Below are 23,275 nucleotides of genomic sequence, written 5' to 3'. Positions count from 1 at the left end.
AAAAGCATTACCTATACTTTAGAAGTGAGTGACTCACTATGTACCATATATGAAATCTCCAGCACATGTCGCCCAGTCTGAATTTCCGTAACACCACAACTTCTCTTTCCACATGTTACAGCAGATGCTCCAGAATGAACTCATCTTGTTTGGTAGCCAGACTTGGCTATCTCTAGGAGATCCCCACCAGTGTCCCTTTTGTATTCAAGATTCAGGGGTTTGTGTTACCAGTAACTCTAAAACAAGAGCTAGAAGCTTTATTGAAGCAGTGCCCCCAGAAGCCTGTGTCTGCTCTATCTGCCTTGTTCCTGCTCATGTTCCTGTCATGAAAATCACTCTGCCCTGTCTCCGCTAATCAATGAGGAAAGACAACTGTTGGTTTTGGTCTTCCTACCAAGACTTTTCAGCAGTGTATAAGGAATTGCATTTGTAATTGCTCTTTGCAGTCTCTGTCGCATTATTTCAATTTACTCATAACCTACGAATTTCCAGTTTTTACCACATTTGCTCTTCTGGTACTACCTGTCACTTTGCCCTCCCAACTGATTGAGCCTGTTAAGAGAAAGCTGGACACCGCTTTGCTTATGCTGCCTCCCTCTTCCCCCTTGCTGGGATGCATCCCCCTGCTCCGCAGGACACAACCTGCAGAGTCAGTTCTGTCAAACACTTGATGATTTGGTTCCTGCATTTCAGTTCTGTCTCCTCTCATTTGTGAGATAGGAGAACTCCTGGAAGGGAGTTATTTAGATATTCCTCTTCTTCCCAGAGCCATTCAGATTTCTGTAACTTGTGCGGTTATTTACGGCAGCTTGCAGTCATGGACATGTGTCACTGCTAGGGGAGACCTGCCATAATCCAATCCAGTATTTCAGTTACTCGCTTTACTGGTGTTTTTAACACAAGTGCCTTCTGTTGAATTTTCTGTCCTCTCCTGGACAGCAATTGCTTCCTTCCTGGAACAGCTGATTAAGCTCTCTTTTTAGTTGCTTACTTCTTACAATATGAACATCCATCAGGTTTGCCCTTGAAAAGTATGATCAGTCTTCCAGAGAAAGTTCCTCACTGAATCACTATTAAACAATCAATATTTCTAGTTGGATGTAAGGAAACCTGGTTCTCTCTTCCCTCCTGGTCACAAATCACCACATCATTTCTTCTGTTTCTGCTCTCCCCAGACCTCTTAAAATTGATCTTTTCCCTTGTGGCAGGCCTGAACAAAGATTTCAGCAACAGGCTGTCCAATAAGTCATTGCTTTGGATGCTGCACAGCACTAAAGTCAGTATCTCCAGACTTGTTTCCTTCTCCTCAACCAGGTCTCCCAGCTTCCAGCTCAAGAAACAGAGATCACATCTATCCTTTGACAGAAATAAAACAGAGTGTATCCAGTGCAGGTAACTTCAGTAACTTGCTAGACATCTGTATTCTTAATAAAACGTAGTGTCCTCCTTGCATAGCAGGGAGCCAAATGCCCTCAGCTGCCATTTCACTAAAGTAAGCCCTACAAACCGCAGAGATTTAGAGTTCTTACATCCAATGTTTTCTGCAGTTCTTCATGTTCATACACTAAAAGGGTGCTCATTGATTTAATAAAGCCAAGGTCTAGAGAGATCTATAAATACAAGTATTTTACCCTGATGCATTATTGCCCTGATGCCCAAGACTGAACTTCTGCTCTTTCACAGATAAATTGCTTCCTCGCTGGTTAACACCAGCTTCCATTAGCAAGAGTGGTGGCAGACATATTTGGGAAGGTGATCCATGATAAAACACAGCTTCATCTCTTTTTTTGTTTTTCCCTTTGATTTCTTTACTCACCACATCCCACACTCCTCCTTTTCCCATCCCCTCTACTCAGAAGAATCAATAACTTACTCTTTATCACTACTAGCTAAGAAGTTATCACTGAGCCTCACTTAAAATCTTTTGAACTCAGTGCAGCGATATACATCAATCTCAGGGGGCTCAAGATCAGGGTCCTACAGTTGCCAAAATTGCCTTCTAAAAGGCAGTCTGAAACAATTCGTTAAGTCTTTTATAGACTTATAATAATGCTGGCTAATGCTAATAATATTAATAGCAATAATAGAAGGGGGGGGAGAGGGTGTCCGGATATTTCAGTCCTGAAGTAGAACGCATTCTGTACCTTCAGCTACTCTATAACTTCCAAAATGTAAAACACAGTGCTTTCTGGTCTATACTTTTCTTTGCATTCAACAGCAAATTAAGGTTTATGGCTTTCTTTTTTAAATATATTGTAGGAAGTTTTATTTAGAACAACTGTTTTTCGATATCTCCTAAGCCTTGGCTTGTCCAGCTGAATTGCTCCCAAAAATGCTTAACTCTGAAGCAGAGTTACAAGGAAAAGGAACATTTCTTCCCAAAATGTGTATCAGCTAGTGACGTTATTAACCACTGAATTTCCAGCACAGCAGGCAGTGTCATCCTTGGAACAAAGCACTCCAACAAAAGCATCACTTGTGCTTTCGCTATCATCTTACCACACCATGTATAGTCACATTGCAGCCTTCACCTTGCACCCTTGTGCAGCTCCTCAGCCACTGGCGTGTGAAACTAAGCACATGGGAGCTCGAAGCAGCAGCATTTCCAAACCTTACCTTTCGCGCTCTCTGCTGAGCTATGCACAAAGGCTTTTGTGTGCCCCCCTGACTTTGCGAAAACAGTTCTGCCTCCAAATTCACATGGTAAATGCGGTTTCACAATGTCATATTAAAGTCAACTACAACTTTGTGCCTGAGAGTTTTAAAGTCAAAGAAATGATTGCCAGATCATGGATTGGATTACTTTCCATTAGCTCAGCTCTGAGATAACCTTGTGTTACATAAAGGCGACAGAGGCACTCAAGATTTGATTATGTGAAATATTCCCCTCTCTGTGCAGTTACTTTTAGTACAGGCCTGAATATTCTTACTATCTGAAATCCAAACTTACCAGGCAAACACACATTATACAAGGGTTGTCTGTGATAAATGGTATCTGCAGAATTTCCCCTTCATTTTCACATTTTGCAACGGATCCTGAAATAGAAATAAAAAAATTAAAATACTGACATGTTTAAATTCCCCCAGCTGGTTTTGGAAACTGTCCTTGTCCCACTCACGTTTAACCCCTGCCCCATTCCTAGCCTTCAATTTTAAATCTTGCCTTAATTTGCCCGTTTTAAGCAAGCAGGGATGTTCAGAGTTTCTGTAAGATTCCAAAGGCAACTGTGAAATGACTGGCCTTTTGTTGCCGCACAAACCTAGACTTTCTTTGTGCCCCAGTTATAGCAAAGAAGGATGCTTTTTCTCTTCCCAGATGATGCGTGGAGAATAATGAGTACTCCACGCAAAGCAGGATACTTCTATAACGATGGATCCAGAGCTCACTGAAATCAGTAGGAAGCTGTCTGTTACACTCCAAGGACTTGGACCGGGAGTACAGCATGAGCCCTAAACCAAGAATCCTTTCAATGCATGACAGCCAAGTGGCAAATGAGCCAAAATTAGCAGGCTGACTGTCAAACGGAATCAAATTAGAAATCCCTTTATGGCCCTAGCGCTGCTTAGCCAGCATTGTGTCATGTTGGAATCACTTCTTGAAACCTAATAGCTCCTCACTTGCACTAGAAGTTGATTCAGCGGTTCCCTCCATGCCCCAGAGAGCAGGAAAACATAACCCTCAAGGGGAAGTGGGGGAAAAAAGGGGGAAAAAAAAGAAAATTAAAAAAAAGGGGGGGGGGGAGGGGGGATGACACCATAGTTCCTGTGATCACCTGTCCCAAACCACGCAGTTACACCTCCAGCCCTCCGCCCTTCCCCGAAATGCCGGGCAGCCCCCGCGCTCGACGGCGGGTCCCGGCGGCAGATGGGCACCGCACAGCCTGCGCGCCAGCGGCCCCCCCCCCCCCCGCGCCCCCGTACCTGTGAGCAGGGAGGAGGCCAGCGCCCCGGGGAGGCAGAGGGCTCCCAGGAGGACGGCGGCGGCCGGGACGAAGCGCGGCGTCCCCGGCCAGCCCCCGCCGAGCTGGGGCATCGTCCCGGGGCTGCCGCTGCCCGCCGGCTTCGGGGCAGCGGACGGGACGCGCCGTCGAGTGGCGGAGCCCGGCCGCCCCCCCGTACGCCCACCTCAGCACGGACCCCCGGCGCCGGGCAGCAGCGGCGACGGGGTAGTAGGGGTGGAAGGGGAGCAGGACGGGAGACAGTGGCCCGCCGGGGAGTCCCACCCCACGGCGGCACCGGAGGAGGGGACTGCGGGTGCAGGGAAAGCAGCTGTCAGCGCCTGCCCCTCGGCCCCGCACCCCCTCTTTCCATCACCCCCCTCCCCTGCCTGCATCCCTTCTTATACCTTCCTTCCTCTCCCCATAGTCCCTCCTCCGGCACCCCCCGGCCCCCATGGCCCCATGCCTCCCTCCCCCCCCCCCCCGGCGCACACACGCACAGACAGGCTGCCAGCCCCAGACCCCGTCTCCCTGCCGGGAGATGCCCGGCCACTCCCTCCCCCGGCCCTGCCGAGCACCGCCTGGGCCGGCCGCGGCGTCGGGGGGCTGCGCCCGCGGCTGCTCGGCAGGGGGAGGGGGGGGGCAAGGGAGAGGATCGAGGAGAAGAGGAGGAAAGAAGAAAAGAAGGAGGAGAAGGTAAAAGAGGAGTAGGAGGGGAGGAGACGTGGATCCTCAGATAGGTCCGGTGCGGCGCAAGCCCCGGTACCTGGGCGGAGAGCGGCGGCCCCGGCTGCCTCCGGCGGGCTCGTCCCTGGCACGTGTCGGTGCCGTTCGTGCTTGCGGGCAGGTTTTACCGGCCGTCGGCGAGCGGGGAGAAGGAAGGAGGGGAGAGAGAAGGAGGGGAGAGCGGGAGGGAGCCGGGGAGAGGGAGGCTGCCAGCGGGGAACGCCGCGGCGGGGCTCCGCTCCTCCGGCTGCCCGCCCGGCCGGGGCCGCTGAGATCCCCTCCGTCCCCAGTGCTGCCCCCTCTCTCACGGCAACTGCAGCACAAACTCCGGCAGCCGGAGCGGGCCGCTTCCCGGGGCCGCTGCCCCCCGAAGGGGCTTTCTCCGGCCCTCCCCGCCCAGCCCCGGGGCTCGGCAGGGCTCGGGCTCCCCCCGCCCGAGGGCCTGAGGAGCAGCGGGGCGGCTGCTACCGGGGCCTGACCTGCCGTGCGGGTCCCTCGCTGTAGCCTTGGCAGCTTCTCCTTAACACTCACACTTTGCAGGTCCGCGCTTTGCTATCCTAGGTACACGGGCGATATTAGCCACAGGCATCACCGAAACCGAGCTTTGGCATGCACTGGGACTGGACAGGATGACACTTGGGGTGTGTGGCGGGAGGTTTTTCTGGGACAGATCTTCTTCCAAATCGTTTGCCCTCCAACTGTGATGTTTCATTTGGGGACATGTAGGCTCTCTGAAATAAACTAGTCTGACGACAAGCTGAAAAACGTTTTTGGATTTACACATGTTGTTATTTTCTTTCTTTGGGGGGTGGATGTGAGCTGCTATTTCAAAAAAAGCTTACAGTAGTGGCAAATCAGGTGCATGGCAGGCTGGTGTGTACAGGACTACTCTAAATACATTTCACTTCCCAGTAAGATGCAAGACGATTAGATTTGCATGTTCATTTTAAGAATAAAACCCAAAAGCCAAGACCTCTGAAAGCCTGCATCTTTGTTTTAAAAAGTAAGATATGTATACCTCATTTCCAACACAATTTGTCACCTACCTTTAGGGTAGGAAGCAAAAGTCTTAAAATAGCTAAAATTGCACCTATGATAGGGACGATGGAAAACTGATACTGGTAAACTTGTGGACATCACTAGCAAAATCCCTCTCTATGAGAAAAGAGAGCCTACTTTTTTCTCACCTCCCAACCTCAACTTGTACAGGTTGAAGCTGCATAGGTAAATATGATAATTTAGATGCCATTAAAAGAGGTTTATATTCCCTAAAGATACAAGTGGGATACAAAATTTGCTCCACATTGTGTTGAATACATAACAAACTCAGTACATAAATATGTGTGTCACCTGGATATATTTTTTCCCTGGGAAATGTCATCTTCACGATTCCCTGCATTTTAAAAATAGATGAGCCTGTAGAGGTATGTATTATTATGCACTACTCCAGCAGAGATTTTCACATGTCCGAATGTTTTTTCCATTGGAAAGATATACTGAATGTTTTGGCAAGCTGGCTTTTTCTTACTTCTCTATCTGTAATCAGTGGCTACATTTCCCTTTTCTAATTCCAGTGCAGTCACAGCCCTTCTAAAGCAACAGCCATAGGAAATAAAAATCTACCCTAATAATTTCTCAAGTGACAAGTACCACAGGAGAGTACTTATAGCATTATGTGCATTGAATCATCTCTTTGTGATGGTCTAAAATTCATTAAATATTAATGTCACCCAGTGTGAGAAACATACAAACCACAATGAGGGCATCAAATAGCAATTCAGGCATCCAAACAGCAGCAGGGAACTTGCTAAAATACTCTGAAAATGCAAAAAGTTTCATCTCTTTTATAAAATGAAGACAAGAGGTGGCAGCAACTGAACTTCACACTCAATCCCTGCCATAACTCATTCAGTTAACAAGAATACCTAATGAAATCATACCTAAGGCAAGGCAGTTACAGAGCAACACACCCAGACTTGTTACACAGTTTTACTTTTCCCGTGGAAAAAAAAAAGTGTGATCATCACTAAAGCACCTTCAACACACTGATTAGGCCTAAAACTTACCCTGAAACAACACCTGTGGCATGAAAATATTGTCCGTGGCGTGAGCTCCCTGGGTCCATGCCTCTTTCATGGTAGCACCGCTGCTGGGGTGAGGAATTTACCTGTCTTCCTTGTTTGAAACACCTGCTGAAATGGGACTCCAAGCCTCCCTGTACCATGCCTACACCAGATTTCACAGACTGTTAGCTGCCCAGTAGAAGAGCCTGCTGAGGGCTGGTGCTGTCTCCGAGCCTCCCGATGCCCTGGTTCCCTATCTCCCCTCATTGGGGAAGAGGGGAGATGGTCGTTGTTAGCAGCAGCCTCTGTTTCTTCCTGATATTGATAATGGTGACATGTCACGGAGGAAGATCACTCTTCCATTTAAATCTCTCATGAAGTAAAACCCAGCCTGGGAGGGAAATATGCCATCTTAATCCTCCCACCTTAGTTTCACCCATTCAGTGCTACAGGTATGGTGTTTGTCTCAGCTTTTTACCTCTTCCTTACCCAATCTCCCAAGTCTACCTTATCAGAGGTCAGCATCCTTTCTGGTTGTAATGCCACATTAAGTGCAGTTTCAAGGTTTTTTCCCTTTTGCATCCCTATTTGAAGAGGGATTGCTTATTGTTGCTTATTTTTCCAAGCAACATTCAAAGCTGTGCTAATTTTAACTAAATCAGAGGGTTGCACTGAAAACCATGTCCTGCTGTCAGGTATGCACAGATTTTGTTATATGCCAGCAGTTAAAACAGAAATCATGTCATGAAAACCCTTACTTCTTTTGTATAAGCATTACATGGTATCAGTTGTTATTGTAAGTTGTTATTGAATTACTTTGTATGTAATTCAGCTCCCTCTCTAGTGATGCTTTCCCAATGCCCAGCCATAAAACTACATCAGCTGGTCATAATAAAGGTTCAACTTAGCACCCACGTAAAAAGAAGAAAAAAGCTTTATGGTTAACAATAGTAACAGTAAAGATTATGGCAGTGGTCACATTACATCTATCTTCATGATTATCTGTTTTACTGGCAAGTTGAAATCACTAGAAAGCCCATTCTTCATGGGCTAGAGAATTCTTCCAGAAGTGGAGGAAGGCACCAAATCACTAGAATTCACGTATATTTTCTTTTGTTTAGGAAATTCACTCTTCTAAGTCTTCAAAGGCCTTCCTAAGGGTCCTTTACCACACAAGAAGGTGTGCAATAAACATGCTACATAGGAACATGTATACATCAGCACTGGGAGCGTCCCTGCTTTTATTACTTTTATGTTGCTATGCCTTATTTTAACACAGTTTCTTTGTATTTATAAGGCATCTCAAAATAAAGAAGAAAATATGTCTCTGATAAACACTGTATTAAAGGCTATGTCAATTGGCACAACTCACTGTTTCCAGTTCTGTTCTGCGAAATGACTATGCATACACAAGGCATTGAAGGTGGTTTGCATATCAGATTGAGTTTACACATTTCTATTGTTATTAACAGTTTAAAAAGAGAAAGGTTTCTCAAACCAATAACTTAGATAATCAGAAAGAACATCACACATCTGCTGTAGTTGAAGGCATGGATCTGATAAGCTTCAACCCTGCAAATTCTTGCAGAAACACCTGTAATTTGGGAAAGTATTTTATTATCATTGTGCAGCAGCACACAGCAATCGGGAAGCTCCATAGTAACTCATAGGATCGTGATGGAGACATCACACTTTCATGCAGGAGAGCAGATGGGATTTACTCTACTGCTCATCCTTCGGTGGCCAGACAGGTCTTCACAGTTCAGTCATACTGAGCTGGGCTAGAGCCTTTCAAATGCTTATGCGTGTTCATTAATTTCTGTGCTTAATCGTGTTGTAAAATTAAGAACCAGTGTGAACAAACAGTATTTCTCACATGGGCTCTTTTCCTCCAGGAGATAATGTTAATAAACCTCGAGACTGACCTGAATGTGTCAAAGAGGTGCTCCTGACAAAGGTCCCCTACTGCAAAATATTCAGAAAACTAAATGAATGTAAATGAGGTCTGGAGACCACACTAAGACGTTTTAAAACTGTAACAGGATTAAAAATGGCATAGGGTCAAAGTCCTTAAATAAAAGGAAAGTACAAGAAAGTATCTAAAAGTTACAGTGAGACTTACTCGAATAAATGTTTATAAATTTTATCAAACAACTCATCATTTTGACAGTTTTCCATAAACCCCTGGAACATGCAAAGCATTTAATTTATTTGCGGCAAGATAAATATAATGAGTAACATTTTAAAAGTTTATCAACATAGAATGTCCTGGCACAGTCAAACTTGCATACTCCAATTGTTTAAATTCTATTTTCTAAGAACTCAAAAAAAGTTAGCCTTACAAGAGGGAGTTTCTCATTGCAAAAGTCTTCAAAAGGATCCTCATCATCTGTACTGGTATTAATGCAAACCAAACGATCAGAGCCTAAACTAAACTGGATATAAATGCCACCAGTACCTCAAACTGAAAAATACTTGTATGCAGCAGAAAATATTGCTCCAATATGGAGACAATGGACTGCTATAGTAGTCCATATCAAATATGCTAAACCAACAAAAAGAGTAAATTATAACAGAAATGCTGATGCCATCTTAACAATGGGATTCCCAGCAGAAGCTATTCAAGAAGCCAGAGGCCAAGCAAACAGAATGAAGTGGCATATGCTCGCATTCCTTTTTGTTACTTCGCTGCTGTAAATAGTTTGTCTCCCAGAGATAATTAAAATCATTTTGTGTGAGTTATGTGTTTGTGTGTTAGGTTTACCCTTGAACATCTGCTGTGTCTGATAAAGGATAAGAGCTAATGAAATCACATGAAGAGTGCCAGACATGTGGTACTTCTTTGCTTTCAATTTGGGAGAGAAACCAAAACCTGCATTTTGACTGGCTGCCATACTAGCTAATAAATGCAACAAACAGAGTACTCTAGAAACATTTTTAAAAATGGAAGATTGATGATAATAGATGAGGATGGACCCTCTCTGTACTAGAGACAGCCGCTCTGCATGCGCAGAAATACTTGTTCCCCCCCAAAAGAAAACACATGCTTATTTTGACAGAAGTTTTTTCCCTCCAGCCAGGATTCAGTTCAAAAGCACCTTCCCCTACCAAGCACAGAAAGGCAACGACTTGCATTTCTGCTAAAAGACAAGTTTCCAATGACACGCATCCTGTAAGAGCATCACTTCACCTACAGAGACTCTACCCCATGAGCTCGTTCCTCCTGCTGCTGGTCTAGTTTTACAGCATAATTTCTCCCAGGACTTTTTTGAATGACAATGAAAGGCTTAAAAACTCAGAGAGCTGAGGTCTGAGGAATGAAATACATCAAGCTGGAGCCTCCTCTCCTTCACATAGGTGCCCTCATTCACACTCAAATGAGCGAAAGGAGACTAAGGGCCATTAATTTTAAGTCATCTATAATAAAAAGTTACAGCTTGTCGACAATAGTAGGCGAAAAAAAGGAAGCTGCTGTGCAGTGCAGTTGCTGGCAGGTGGCAGCCTTGGGCGACCAGAGCCCTGCAGCCGGCAGCCCCCGAGCAGGGCTGAGCCGGAGCTGCTTCCACAGTTGAACCTCAGACGGAGTTATAGCGATCTAACCCGTATGGGCTAACGTCTTGCTCCTACACGAGCGAAACGCTCTCTTGGTTCTTTCTCAGAATGTGCTCTTTTTTTTCCACTCACGTGGCTTTGGCTGTACAGGACATTCGCTTCTACTGTCCCTGCAATTCGTACAACATACCTTATCTGGAAACAAAACAAACGACAGTTTTACAAAGAATGCCTCTTTATTGTTAATTTCCAGATACAAAGCTTAAGCAATTTACTGATTACTTTTTTTCTTAAGAAAACTGGCTATGCAACATTACAGCTGGTACAGGTAAGAAGTCCCCTCTACTATTTCTTCTGGGCTTCTGATTTAAAAGGAGCACGCTCGATTAAGCATTAATACCCGATCTGTCCTGTTGACTGACAGTACCTGCACATAGAGAGAGCAATGAACTGACAATCATAAGCAGTCTTTTTCAGTTCCAACCGTCAGGATATGTACAGATAATATACATGAGCAAACTGGGGTAATCCTGCACTGATCTGTTGAAACTTCTGCTAGTTATGCTGTTTCATAATGAGTAATATAGCCATTATTAAAGAAGCAATACTACAAGATTTAATAATTGTACTGAACTGCCCACCAATCCGACTGACTAATTAAACCTGGGGTATTTGGCATGTGCTTAAACCTGAAAGTAGACAAGAGTACACAAAAAAGCAGAAATAAGCAAGTATACTAGCAACAAAGTAGAAATTTGTTAAAGACCCATCTGATTTCGCTACCAGTTCACTGAGGTCAGATTAACCTCAGACCTTCACCAAAAAGAAAACAAACAGCCACTTGGGCAAGAGAAAAAATGTACTTCCAGAAGGCAGTGCAATTCATCTACTTGCCACGCAGCTATCTAAGGCTCTTTCAGAGGGAGATGAGAGCATCATTTATTGTGCCAGACGTGGGCTTTTGGTGTCATTACACAGATCTGCAGGAGGTTTCTGCCAAATCCCTAAGTTCTCTGACAGTAGCATACCTCTAAATACATCATTTAGAAACATGAGGTGAACAGAGACAGGGAATAGTATTTACATTGGAAAAGTATCAGTCACATGTCTTGTATATATTAGCAGGTTAAACCCAAGAGAGTCAGCTGAATTTCTTATGACCAAAGAAAACAATCAACAGTTTTAAGGCTTCACAGAATTTTAAATATGTATTTACATGTGGTTTATGCTATTTATTTTAGGTATCTTTAAAGGTAGACTCTGAAGTTTCAAGGTAGGGGCTGGCAGGTATTCTGACTTACAAAATGATATCTTGTGAGAGGCTGGTTGGTGATAAACTATTTTCAAAACAGAATTTGTGGCTTTGGGGTTTTAATTAAGCTAGTTTGAAAAACACCAGAGAGCTACCTCTTTACAAAGTCACTTAAAATTCTAACTGGTTTTAATATTGTTAGGTTTTGATCAAATTGGCTTTAATATTCTTATGTTTTGATCAAATTGAAGTCAGTCTGTATGTTTGTATTGGTATGGAAGTCCAATAATAAATAAGATAGCTATTATTAAACAAAAATAATGTTACGGTGCTGGATGTACTTTGGAAACGACTCACCATGCTAATAGACCCCATAATTTAGACCCTTCCCTGGGAAATGTTCACACATCAGAGTAGTCCCAATGAGGTCAGTAAGAATAATCATATCATGGGCAGAAGGCCTTCGGCAAGCACTTGTTGCAGCAGGTCCCCAGAGGAAGGCAGGATAATGCCATTCGAAAGCAGGGCAACTACAGCATTAAGGAGCTCCTGTGTTCAGGTTCACTCTATGCTGGGTTACCCAAGGAACAGGTCTCTTCTCCCAAGGGAGTGCATCTCCTGAGGCCCCCAGGAGGAGGAATTTGGGTCCATAGCCCTCTGAAAGTGGCAGCGCTGAGTGCTGTGCACACAGCCAGCCACACCTTTGGCCTGGGGGTGTGTGATCATGGTCCCAGAAGCAATGAAGGAGAGTTCACCCCATTGCAACCTGTTTAGTTATCCCTCACATTCAAACTGGCGCCGGACCTAAATTAATCCACAAACTCAGCTAAGCAGCTGTCAGTGTCTAGGGTCTCCCAGGCTTTCCTTGAGAGCCAGTGGTTTCATGGAAGCTAGACAGAAAAAAACCTCAAAAGTCAAAGTGGAAAAACCTTCAGAGAAAAGGCATGAGACTGCCCATGTACTTACAGACTACACCAAGCAAGCTGCGTGACTTGGCTGCGCACTGGCATTGCTTGGATGGCCTGCTTGGGACACGCACGGTGTGGAGCACCTACAGGATGGAGACCCCAACCTTTCCCTAAAAGATAATCCAGGGTGGTATTCTTTAACTTTCGCAATTAACTTCTTAGATGGACTTGTTTTGAAGCATGTGTTTACCTTCATAAGTGTTCGTATTAAGAAAGAAAAATATCAAATAATAAATCACAGAACTGAGGGTTTCGCCACCCCACAGTGGAGCTGCTTTCAGTTCTGTTGTGCCAGAAGTAACGAAAGCAACTGGACTTCTTAAATATAATTTCTGTGCATTGTTATCTAAAAATAAAAAATCATCCCCACACTCCAAATGATGATGAATTGACATCTGAGAATTCCACAAAATGACAATACAGGCCATCTATTAGAGAAAGTAACACTGTGAGCACTAGCCAGTGCTCACAACGGTTCCACACTTTGGTTTTGGATCCACTCCAACTGGATGAATAGACAGCACAATTCCCAAAATGCAGGAATTTTGCTGCTATGAAGCACTTGGAGGACAACAATCAAGCCATGGCTTTTTAATGATAGGATTTCAAAAAATGGCCACTTGTTTTAAAATAGTCTGTGGTTTGTAAAGCTGTTTCTGCAGAGCGCACAAAGGATAAAATGCACATACTTTCGCATGCTTTCCGCTGCTGGCCCAAGTGCAGGAAAGGATTAAGACAAGACAGTTTGAATTTACATGATGCAAACTAGAAGAAACGAGGAAGAAAAGATGGCTCTGAAAGCTATACTTTGTTTTTTGCCTAGAAGAGGTGTAATGCAAACTATTTTTTCACAGCTAGCAGGATCCAGCCAGATTGCAAAGGTATGAGCAGGGGAGCAGCCAAACAATAGCTCTATTCACCCACAACTCCAGATTCTCACTTTCTGGGTTCCCAGACTGAGCCACAAGCCTCAAATTTAATTGGGGTATCTAAAAAAATGAGCACAATCCAAATTATCAGTTAGTTTTGATAACGCAGGCCTTAGCGAGGGAAAGGACAGGGACTGAACCAAGCCTAGCAGAGACAGTGTGGTACCTTAACCCAAAAATATCCCCATGGGCACACAGTAAAAACAAAGAGAGACGTGGGAGCCTGTAGGGAGAGGCAAAAAACCTTTATACCGGTTTATGAATATTTTCTAAGCACCACCTGGTGCTATAGTTTACAAAGGGTGGAAAATATATAAAGGGGATCCAGATGACATTTGACATGAGCCAGGCGGAAGCACAGGGCTGCAGAATCCGTGGCAAGTCCTGATGACTGCTGTGGCACAGCCTGACTGCCGACACAGCCTCTGCTGCAATTGTGTGCAATTGTGTGCTGGAGCAGGAGAGTCACCCTTGAGAAGTAAAACTGAGCATTCCCACTTCTGCCCTGTTCAGGAGCACAGAGGAGCCTGTGCATGTGTGGGGAGAGGGGGAGAAGGGGAAAAGGGCTAGAGCACGGCTCTGTCAGAGCCCTGAGAGCCCTGGTTTTGGTTTGTTCTAGCTGGGAGTCAAACCCACAATCTTCTCACTGCAGAAGCCACATGATGACAGTGTAGCCCCGAGTAACGATGAAGTAGGCCCAAGAAATTAAAAAAAAGGGTGCTCCTTTTGCTTATACCCTCTGGCTGTTCTTCTTCTAAACAAAAATGTCTTCTGGCCATTCTGGTGGGTAAATTTCCCATTTTGGAAACTGCTCTGCCACACCCGCTGGATGCTTAATCAGTGAGCGTTATACAACTTTGCTATTGACTGGTGGTTTGATCTGCTTACCTCTGCTGTGCCACTCACTTCACTTGCAGTAGTGCACGCCTGGTTTTGAAGAAGAGATAGCTATCAACAGGTGTAAAAGCGATACAGAGAAGGAATAATTTGTCTTTACATTTGGTGGCTGTGGGCGCACCTACAAATTTACAGTAGCAAGGCAATGACCAGAGAGTGCAAAAGAGAGGAACAAGTTTCAATCGGAAGTCAACATGGAAGCAATTTGGTAACAAACCTCTATACACAAAATCACAGTACATGCAGGTTTCTGTAAATGTTATCATAAAGCCTTCTCCAGCTCTACTATAGCAACCCAAATAAACAAACATACAGATAAATGCCCAAACTCACTTCCTAGCTTAGCCACAGAGGGATGGACATGCCTGCTGGTGTGAGACCTAAGAAGCCTAACTCAGCTAAACAGTCAGGATTCAGATTTGTCTACTGAGTATCTCCAAATGACCGAGAGATGAAAGAGCATTTGTAGAAATTGCTTTTCTGGCCAGTGCAATAATCCTGAACAAGTAGGACCAGACTGTGGTTTTTTGCCTGTTAGTTTTTGTGCAATCAAAATTGTCAAGCTGAAGGTAGGAAGCTCACCCGGCTTAGCAATTAGGTCCTCTCTTGGCATGCTGTAAACTGGAAGCCAAAAATCAGTGGCCAGGTTTGAAAAAGTTGATCTTAATGAGAAGCAAGAAGGTTAAATGTACGAACTCTGTTACTCATTGGGATTTATTTGCTCAGCTCTAACTTTATCTTTGGTTAGCCCAATAAAAGGTATCACATCGCTGTCTGGTTAGCTGTCATACAAAAAACAATGCAGCTACCAACTTTCCTCCATTGGATGACATACTTGGGCAGTAGCCCTTTAAAAAAAGCTTCAACTTCTTTAGAGCACATTTGGTTTTCCATTAATTATTTTCCTGATGCTGAAAGCGATGTTATTCATCCCAGAGAATAGCTACATTGTATTTCAAAGGTTTAACCAAAACACTCATTTTGCTGCAAGTTTTCCTTCTTTCAGGATTTTAAAACACATCTACAAAGTGGCTGCTGGGCAAAATCATCAATTTATCGTCAATGGGATCTGGTAGAAAAAAAAAAAGCAAAAAGGAAAGGAAATGAATGACATGATTGCAAGAGTGACTGCTATCTACAAAAATGTGGAGGATGAGACGAAGGACTAAAAGCAAAGGAAGGACTCCTCTCCCCATGAGATGAGCTAATGAATGCTGAATGTGGAATGACTTTGTTAAAAAAAAAAAAAGAGACAAAAATAGAATAAAATCAGTTCTTAATACACCAAGTATGTACCATCCACAATCTATAACCACCTACACATTCACAACTCTCTTCCACCTTGTTTTTGCCAACCTCACCTGTAGCACTTACACAGAAGACCACCCTTTACCTTCTCCAGTCCTGCTGGCCTGCAGTAAGAAAGTATCATCCACTTCTGCTTGCACCTCGCTTTCCTGTGACTCTCCATCTCTTCATTCTCAGTGGTGGGGGACTAGATAGGTACAACTGACACAGCAATGACAAAACCATTAGCTATTCTGAAAGACCAGTCATATTGTCCATATTCTTCTTTGACTGTTTGGCCACAGAAACATTCATTTTCAGTCGTCCTTTTACTGATGTCAAGCTGGTTGTTACCACTGCATCCAGCCCTGCTGCATGACCGCCAAACACCCAACCGTACTAATCCCAGGGACACAGCCTTACCCAGACGAGGAAGGATTCCTCTTCTCAGGAGAATATATTTCTCTGTGGCAGCTGGCATGGGAGCTTTAGCACACAATCCAGCCGGGAATCCAGCTCCTTGGGTCTCCTCTTCCTCCTCCCAGGCCTTCTAGTCACTGCCATATGGGGCACATCCTTACAGCTAAAATACTGTTGCCCAGAGCAATGGGCAAAGCACTCCCCTCACAAGTCACACACCTCCCGACTGCTTGTGGGACTTGCACCCTGAAGTCCGCAAAGCAGCTGTCTGGTGTCATGATGAAAGATACAAGTCATACCACCATAAATATCTAGTTAATGCTGGAACATGGCGCTCAAATATGCTGTCAAGAGAAACTCTCTTCTTTCTACTGGATCAGAAGCAATCACACCATGTTAACCAAGCTGTATTCTCACCAGTTCCTAGTTACAGTCATTGCTCAAGCAGAAGGAAGACACTACACATCCAGACAGCTGGAAAAGCAGTTCCTGTTATATATGTAGCAACTTGACTGTTCTCCAATATTTATGGATCCCAATTGCCTCCACTTCATTACACCATCAGGGGAAGAAAAAGACAATAATCCCCTTTATGTCTCTTGTAATTGAATCCAACCATGATTATAATATATCGTGGGCACTTGAAGTAACTATTAATTATTGAATGCTTGCTTCATAATGAATTGGAATATAATCTGTTATAGACCAACTTCTTTATAGATTCTCTAACACTTCCAAGATGCTGTGGAACTGGTCTATCCGTTAAAATTAATAAAGTAATAAAACCAATACAATAAAAACTCATTTCTTTCCCAAACACACTGCAGACTTTGTGATACGGTCTCATCAGATTTAGCAAAGTAAGAGGACTGGTCCAAGCCATCCTTGGACCAAACCCCTTGTTGTTTTCTAAGGTTCTCTAAGAATAGCACCTATGCTACATTCATTAACAATGATAAAATGTCTCAGTATAATGAGAGGAGACTGGAGGTGCCAATTTTTCAATAGTACATGAAATTCAGGAAATAGTAATAATAACAACATCCAATTTAGAGAAAACATGGCAACTTTTTAAAATACAGAGAGACGAGCTTTCTGTTGATCAAATGTCACATTAAGTAAGTGAGCATTCTTCTTAATAGAATGTGTCCTGGAAATACTTCTCTCCCATACTCTCTCAGTTGGGGAGCAGAAGGGAAGCATGCTGTTCATTGCTTGATTTCCTAAACTACTTAACAGTGCTGCTTTGGTTGTTGAAAAGCTGCTATACATCACCCTGAGAGTGACTTCATCTCATAAGTCGCTGAAGTAACATGTATAAAATGCTCTGGGGTTTTATTTTGCAAGGGCCTATTTCACATGCAGCGTCACTCTCTCCAGAGAAGCAACCACTTCTGGGGTGGAATGTAGCAGCTATTTAATTAATACTGACTAGCTAACCCTCACGCATATTTTATTTTGGGAATAGTACCTTTTGGAGTGACCCTCATAATTTATTATGTCATCTAGCTAGGAGTTAAATGGTGCTTATATGTCATCTTAATATGACATGCAGCCTCCCGCAGAAGGGTATGGGTGTTCTCCTGTCAAAATTAATGGCAAAATACTCAAATTCAGTGAAAGTAGATTTGGGCCTTTCACCAGGTTACAGTAATGACTCAGGATAACTGACCTCCCTTCAAGATTTCTCATCAGGCAACAGCTTACATAATTGGAACAGCTTTTATCCTGTCTCTGCAGCTGAATATGCTGCCAGTCTGCACCCAGCTGGATCTGTGGTGGAGACTGAGCTATGATCTGCAATGATCATTCCCACTTAGGAAGCACTCCAAATCTCTAATCTGCTTATAAAGATGAATCAAAATATCTTATCAAACACTGCTATCATTTTGCTCTGGAGCCTTAACTGGTTTTGCCAAAAATAATTTCCAAAAGACTTATTTTTTATGATAACAGTGTAAAGTGGTGCTAGCAAACAAGTGAATAACACAATGTGCTCATGCTATATCAAATAGAAAATACTCCCATTAGAGCTAACATCACTTTACATGCTGTAGCCTGAGGGTGTGGATCTCTTCCAGGGCTCCTGCTTACTTTGAGATTTTTTTCCTGCTATAAAATCATGATTTTGCTCAATCCTTTCATTTTAAGAACAAGGATGGATACTGAAATCTTCAATACAGCAGGTTCATCTGCAAGCATGGATGCCTCATACACACGTAGTAAATCTAAGCACATGACAGTGCATGCAAAGGAAACATCAACCTACAATGACTGCATATGAAAATATAATGGTATTTTACACCCTTTCCTGCTTTCGACAACATGAAACTCTTGGAAAAAAACACAGTATACGACAATTATACTTCTTTAAATGTGCTTGCGTGTTGCATTTGTTTGTAGTCCTTGCTATAGCAGATGTAAAGATAAAGCAATCGGGACACGTTGTAAGAGAACACCAGGTCAAATCAATTAACTGGGTTATGCTTCCATCCCATGATTAACTAAATCACTTGCTATACATTCAATGCTAACAAAAGTGCTAGGTGTCTCTGCTGTGATCTGCTGGTCTCCTGAATAAAGCATATTCCCCCAAATTAGCAGCTTCTATACAGCAACCAGCCAGCTATCTTGCAAAAGAGAAGGACAGAAATAATAAGTCCTGATACTATTGACCATTATAAGAATTTACAAGAAGGAGATGGGCAAGTAGAGAGGAATTCCAGACTCTAAACCAAGCAATATTTTTCAGTCTTTATATAAATATCAAACTTGTGTTAAACTTGGTCTACCAGAATATTAGAATAAATTCTAATAGAAACAACGCATTCAAAAACACTTCTAGCTTGGGTCACTTTTGCTAATTATAAGCCCAGGTCTGCAGACACTGAGTGCCTCAGCCTCCTACTTGTTTCCAGAGGACCTGAGGGCATTCTGTCCCCTCGACAGGATCAAGGCTCATGAACCAGCGGAAAGCTATGCAAACTTTACCTTTGAGCTGCAAAGGAATTAAGACACCTGCAAACTGCTCATGAAGATACCACATAAATACCGGAGGAACCTTATGCTACAAGGGAGTAAATGAACAAGGCAGCATGATGTCAAGGGGTGACAACAAACAAGGCTATGGGAAACTGAAGGTTAATTTCAAATAAAGCAGCAATAGAGAATCTTGGTTTCAGGAGTACGTCATATTTTACAGCACCTTTGCAGCAGTTTTTTTAACAGATTATTTATAAACAGGATATTCTGATAAGAAGGAAAGATACTTATTCAATATGATGCATACCCTGTTTGGTTTTTTTTTATGCTGAAAGGACTTCACATAGCAGTACAATTTCAGTTTATGGCAGTAAATTACTATTTATAAGCAAGACAAGAATATTAAAACTTATCCCTAATGCTTGCTGTACAATAAGTGCTGAAGAAGAGAAAAAGACAAGACATTATAAAGCAAAACCCAGCCTCCTGAAAGTAGAGAAACGTTGTTTTTCTGTGTCATAGTTTAATAATAGTTGGACAGAAGAATCAATCTGAGGCTGAAAACCACAGTCCTAGTTTGAACTCAGCATTGTGTTCAAAGCCCAAAAGATCATCAAAGCCCAGATCTCCAGATTTTGGTCATCAGACTAGCAATTGTTTTAATCTGTTTTTCTAAATTGCAACAGCACAAAAACAAAATGAAAGAAAAGCCCATGGACAATAACATTCAGAAAATAAATTCTACCAAGAAAATAAATTCTATAAGTATTTACCTGTTTAACAGGAAAAAAAAAGTATATATTTTACGTTAGGACTTATTTTAGAAAATGCATTTCAAAGTGTTCTAGCACAAATATAATAAAGTTGCCATGACTCACAGCGTGGTTTTCAAAATGTCACAAAATTCCTTTTAGATATATGTATATGAAATTAATTTCAATAAAATGGTCATTAAAAAAATCTTTTTTATCTGTGAGCCACCTAAACATATAAAATTCTCCTCAAATAGCTAAACATGCAGACAGGCTGCATATCTAAGCTGACCAGAACAGCTGACCAGGCATTACTTTAAAATCCTGTTCAGAATAGTTTGATGGCCAGCAACATCTGTCTTGGCCTCAGAAACATCACTGATGAGAACAAAACATTTGGTCCCCCCTAACTAGCAATGTATCCTTACATTTTTCTGTTGGACAACTCTCTAACTTCAAAACTTCCTGTAATTGGCCTGATTTTTTTCCAGCCAAAAAGAACATTCTTAAAAATTCAAACTACATTTGAGAACTGCTAAGAATTACTTTACAATATTTCCTCTTAGCCTGCTGCATAAATGACTACCTTTCAATGACTTCCTTCCCCTGAGTTAGATGGACTATTTCACATTGGGGAAAACTAATTTTTACTCAATGCAACTTTTAAATCCTGATGATACTATCAAATACCACAATTTAGTGCGATATCCAAAGAAGTCATACATTACTACTACAGACAGTTCTAACTTTTTTTTTTTTCCTCTTTATTAACAGTTTTTCCCCTTTCTGCAAAAAGGCTACCTAGTAGCCGCTGACAAGAAGACAAAAGAAGATTTGAGATCCATAGTTAAAGTTTAAGCCTAATAGCTACAGTAATTGATTAGTTCTCCATGGATTTTCTTTGGTCATTGAGGTGCATACAGAGACTACAGGAGATTATTTTATTGCATAATTTTTGCAGTGCAGCAGGGTACCTTGACAATGGGTTGGATACCACCCTCCTGACAAAAACCATGGGGGAGGGATCAGAGTGAAGAAAACTCAGTCAGCAAAATCACTCCATAACAAGCAGGGGATAGGATTTCCTTCCTGGGAAAGCAGCAAGATTTCTGGCCCCACAACTCTGAGAACTCAGTAGGTATCTGAGGTCTCCTGGGGGACAGAGTCATTTTTACAGGGAGTTTCTGCCCACTTCAGTCCCAGAGGTATCAGAAGCCTTACCCAGTTCCCTGGCCACTTAGTTCTATTTAATAGCTAACATGTTGAAAAAGGCTCCATGAAACATGGTTATATCAGGTTTACTGAACCAGAGTTAGGACAGAGGGTTAAGCAGCAGATGCATAAGTGGTGCAAAGCTGTTTTTGTTTTGGGGGTGGATGCAAAGAGGTTGAAAGTAGATATGGAGATGATGAAGGTTGATGGCTTAAGACATCCTGAAAAATAATGTCTCCTTTTTATCCACAGATCAAGCTAGCACAAACCACAGCAACTGTCACAACCACTGCTGAAGCAGCACAGGAGTGACTTGGAGGGAACTCTTCTACAGCTAGAACAGGAGTTGGTGAACCCCTGTTGAGGAAACCACCAGGAGTGTGGGATGTGGAGATGGTGCACGCAATTGCATCCTCCAGAAACTAAGCTGAGACTAGCAGCGCTTTCTGTATCTGCCATCCAAAAGACCGCAACTTGTATTTTAGTATGAAGCAGCAACAGCCAGGAGAGGCCTCATTCAAATGCCTGTTTTTACACTTGATCCAAGTCTCAGTTATTTTCAGTTCCGAGTACCTTTTTATTTTCAGTTCCGAGAATCTTTTATTGACATCTCAACTCACTCTCAGGAATCCAGACATGAGCCTGAATGCTTCCAAACCCTAGGCCAAGGTCTTCTCAAAGGTTACCTCAGTTGTTGGGTGTTGCATTTCAGGCAACTTGCATGGACCTGACTTTCAGAAGGTGAATACTCAGCACTTTCTAAAAACTCAACCCTCAAAGCACCCTCCAACTGGATTAATAAAAATTAAGGCACTCAAAAATTGCTAGTTAGTTTTGAAAAATCTTACCCATAACTAGAACAGATTGATTGACAAGAAAAACAGAAATCACAGGTAACCATAAAAAGATCCATGTGTTGCTGTGCTCAAGGTACTTATAGTGTAAACTTTATTCCTATTCATAGTGACATAGTTAATGGCAAAAGGGTTTGCCCTTTATGTCCAGTAACCATATTTTACTCTGTATCTCTAGAGAGCAGGAGTCTGTATAAGCAATGAGGGGAGGGAGGGGGAAGTTGATGGATTACCAGTTTTTCTTCTGGTGGTGAATTCAGCTGTCTGGAATCATGAATGTTAGTACAGGAGGAAACGAGATAGTTATTTTTTGTCAAAACTGTGATATAACAAATGTTAATATAATCTCAAAGGGAGGTACAGTTCAGAATATCTTTAAAAAAAAAGATAAAATATATCCTGAAACAAGGGTTGCTTTTAACTATGTGTAAACAGTCTTTGATCAATCAACTGAATCCTTAGAAAGGGCTAATATATCACAAAACGTAACACAACACCCATACTGCAGTTAGGAAGTGCTTAAACTTTGCTCACAGAAAGGATGCTAGTAGTTGGCAGGAGACCCAACCAAAATTATTAGAATGGAACTTTTTTGTATAAATTAGCACAGTCCGCTCCTTCTGGAAGCTGCAATCAGTACAGAGTAAAGTGGATTGGTACTGCTGCATTATAAATGCATTTGACATCAGATAGAAATTCCTCCTGAGGGTCATCTTCAGATTTCATGGCTTTTCTGCCTCCTCTGCTGCATCCTCAGACAAACCTATAAAGCAGAAAAGAAGATGCTTAAAAATTCAGTGTACTTGGCAACTACATGCACTATATTGTTGTAAAAGCCTTGGTTATAGCTGGAGGAAACAATTTATTACATGCAAAACAGGATAAAAATGCATAACTTGCAAATTCAAGCACTCACAAGTTTAGAAAATACAAAAAATTCAGGCAATTTCACATCAGCTGTTTTATGCATATGATGGGTGATACAGTCTAAGTTATAAAATAATAGAATACTTTTACATCAGAAAAAAATGACCGAGAACAACTGAGCATATGATCTGAGACAGAGTTACTCCATCTACTTGCATTTTGCCTGCCCCATTTTCTAGGTAGAACTGGTAATACCAATTGCAAAACAATAGAAAATTAGGCTCCATAAACTCATTAACAAGGGGGGGGTTGTCGGTTGTTTTTTTTATATAAGACTAACACCTAACACTTTGGGCAAGGGGAAAATAGCAACACGCCTGTATTGAAGATAACTTCTGCCTTAAACCAAGAGTACAAGTTTCCTATTTTCAAATACCAGTTCAAGAGATGAATCCATCTTGGATTGGATATTAATCTTTGCAAATAAACCTGACAGAATTGGAAAAGTGGGTAGAAACTCATAAGAAGTTGCTTGGAATGTCTAGGGAGGAAAAGAACAGCGGATAATCACACAGA

The 23,275-nt window shown here is 42.5% G+C and overlaps 2 protein-coding genes across 6 annotated transcripts in view; both read right to left on the bottom strand.

Annotated features, from left to right (window-relative positions):
* Window positions 1-5,347, bottom strand: part of BMPER (BMP binding endothelial regulator) — a 156,392-nt gene extending 151,045 nt beyond the window's left edge. For 2 of the 4 annotated variants that reach the window (XM_069809219.1, XM_069809235.1), the window contains exons 1-2: window positions 3,922-4,328; window positions 2,951-3,036 (exon numbers count right to left, since the gene is read on the bottom strand). In XM_069809219.1, the coding sequence (XP_069665320.1) occupies window positions 2,951-3,036; window positions 3,922-4,033 (198 nt within the window). In that variant the 5' untranslated portion in view covers window positions 4,034-4,328. Of the gene's footprint in view, window positions 1-2,950; window positions 3,037-3,921; window positions 4,333-4,704 lie in introns of those variants that run through there. The other 2 variants (XM_069809243.1, XM_069809225.1) reach the window with 2 other exon arrangements.
* Window positions 5,348-21,903: 16,556 nt separating this feature from the next.
* The window catches only part of BBS9 (Bardet-Biedl syndrome 9), a 334,638-nt gene continuing 333,266 nt past the window's right edge, over window positions 21,904-23,275 (bottom strand). For both annotated transcript variants that reach the window (XM_069809142.1, XM_069809140.1), the window contains one exon: window positions 21,904-22,595. In XM_069809142.1, the coding sequence (XP_069665243.1) occupies window positions 22,555-22,595 (41 nt within the window). In that variant the 3' untranslated portion in view covers window positions 21,904-22,554. The remainder of the gene's footprint in view (window positions 22,596-23,275) is intronic.

Source organism: Haliaeetus albicilla, chromosome 2, assembly GCF_947461875.1.
Source record: "Haliaeetus albicilla chromosome 2, bHalAlb1.1, whole genome shotgun sequence".
Taxonomy (NCBI): Eukaryota; Metazoa; Chordata; class Aves; order Accipitriformes; family Accipitridae; genus Haliaeetus; species Haliaeetus albicilla.
The sequence above is the reverse complement of the archived record's forward strand: the minus strand, read 5'-3'. Positions and strand labels throughout refer to the sequence as shown.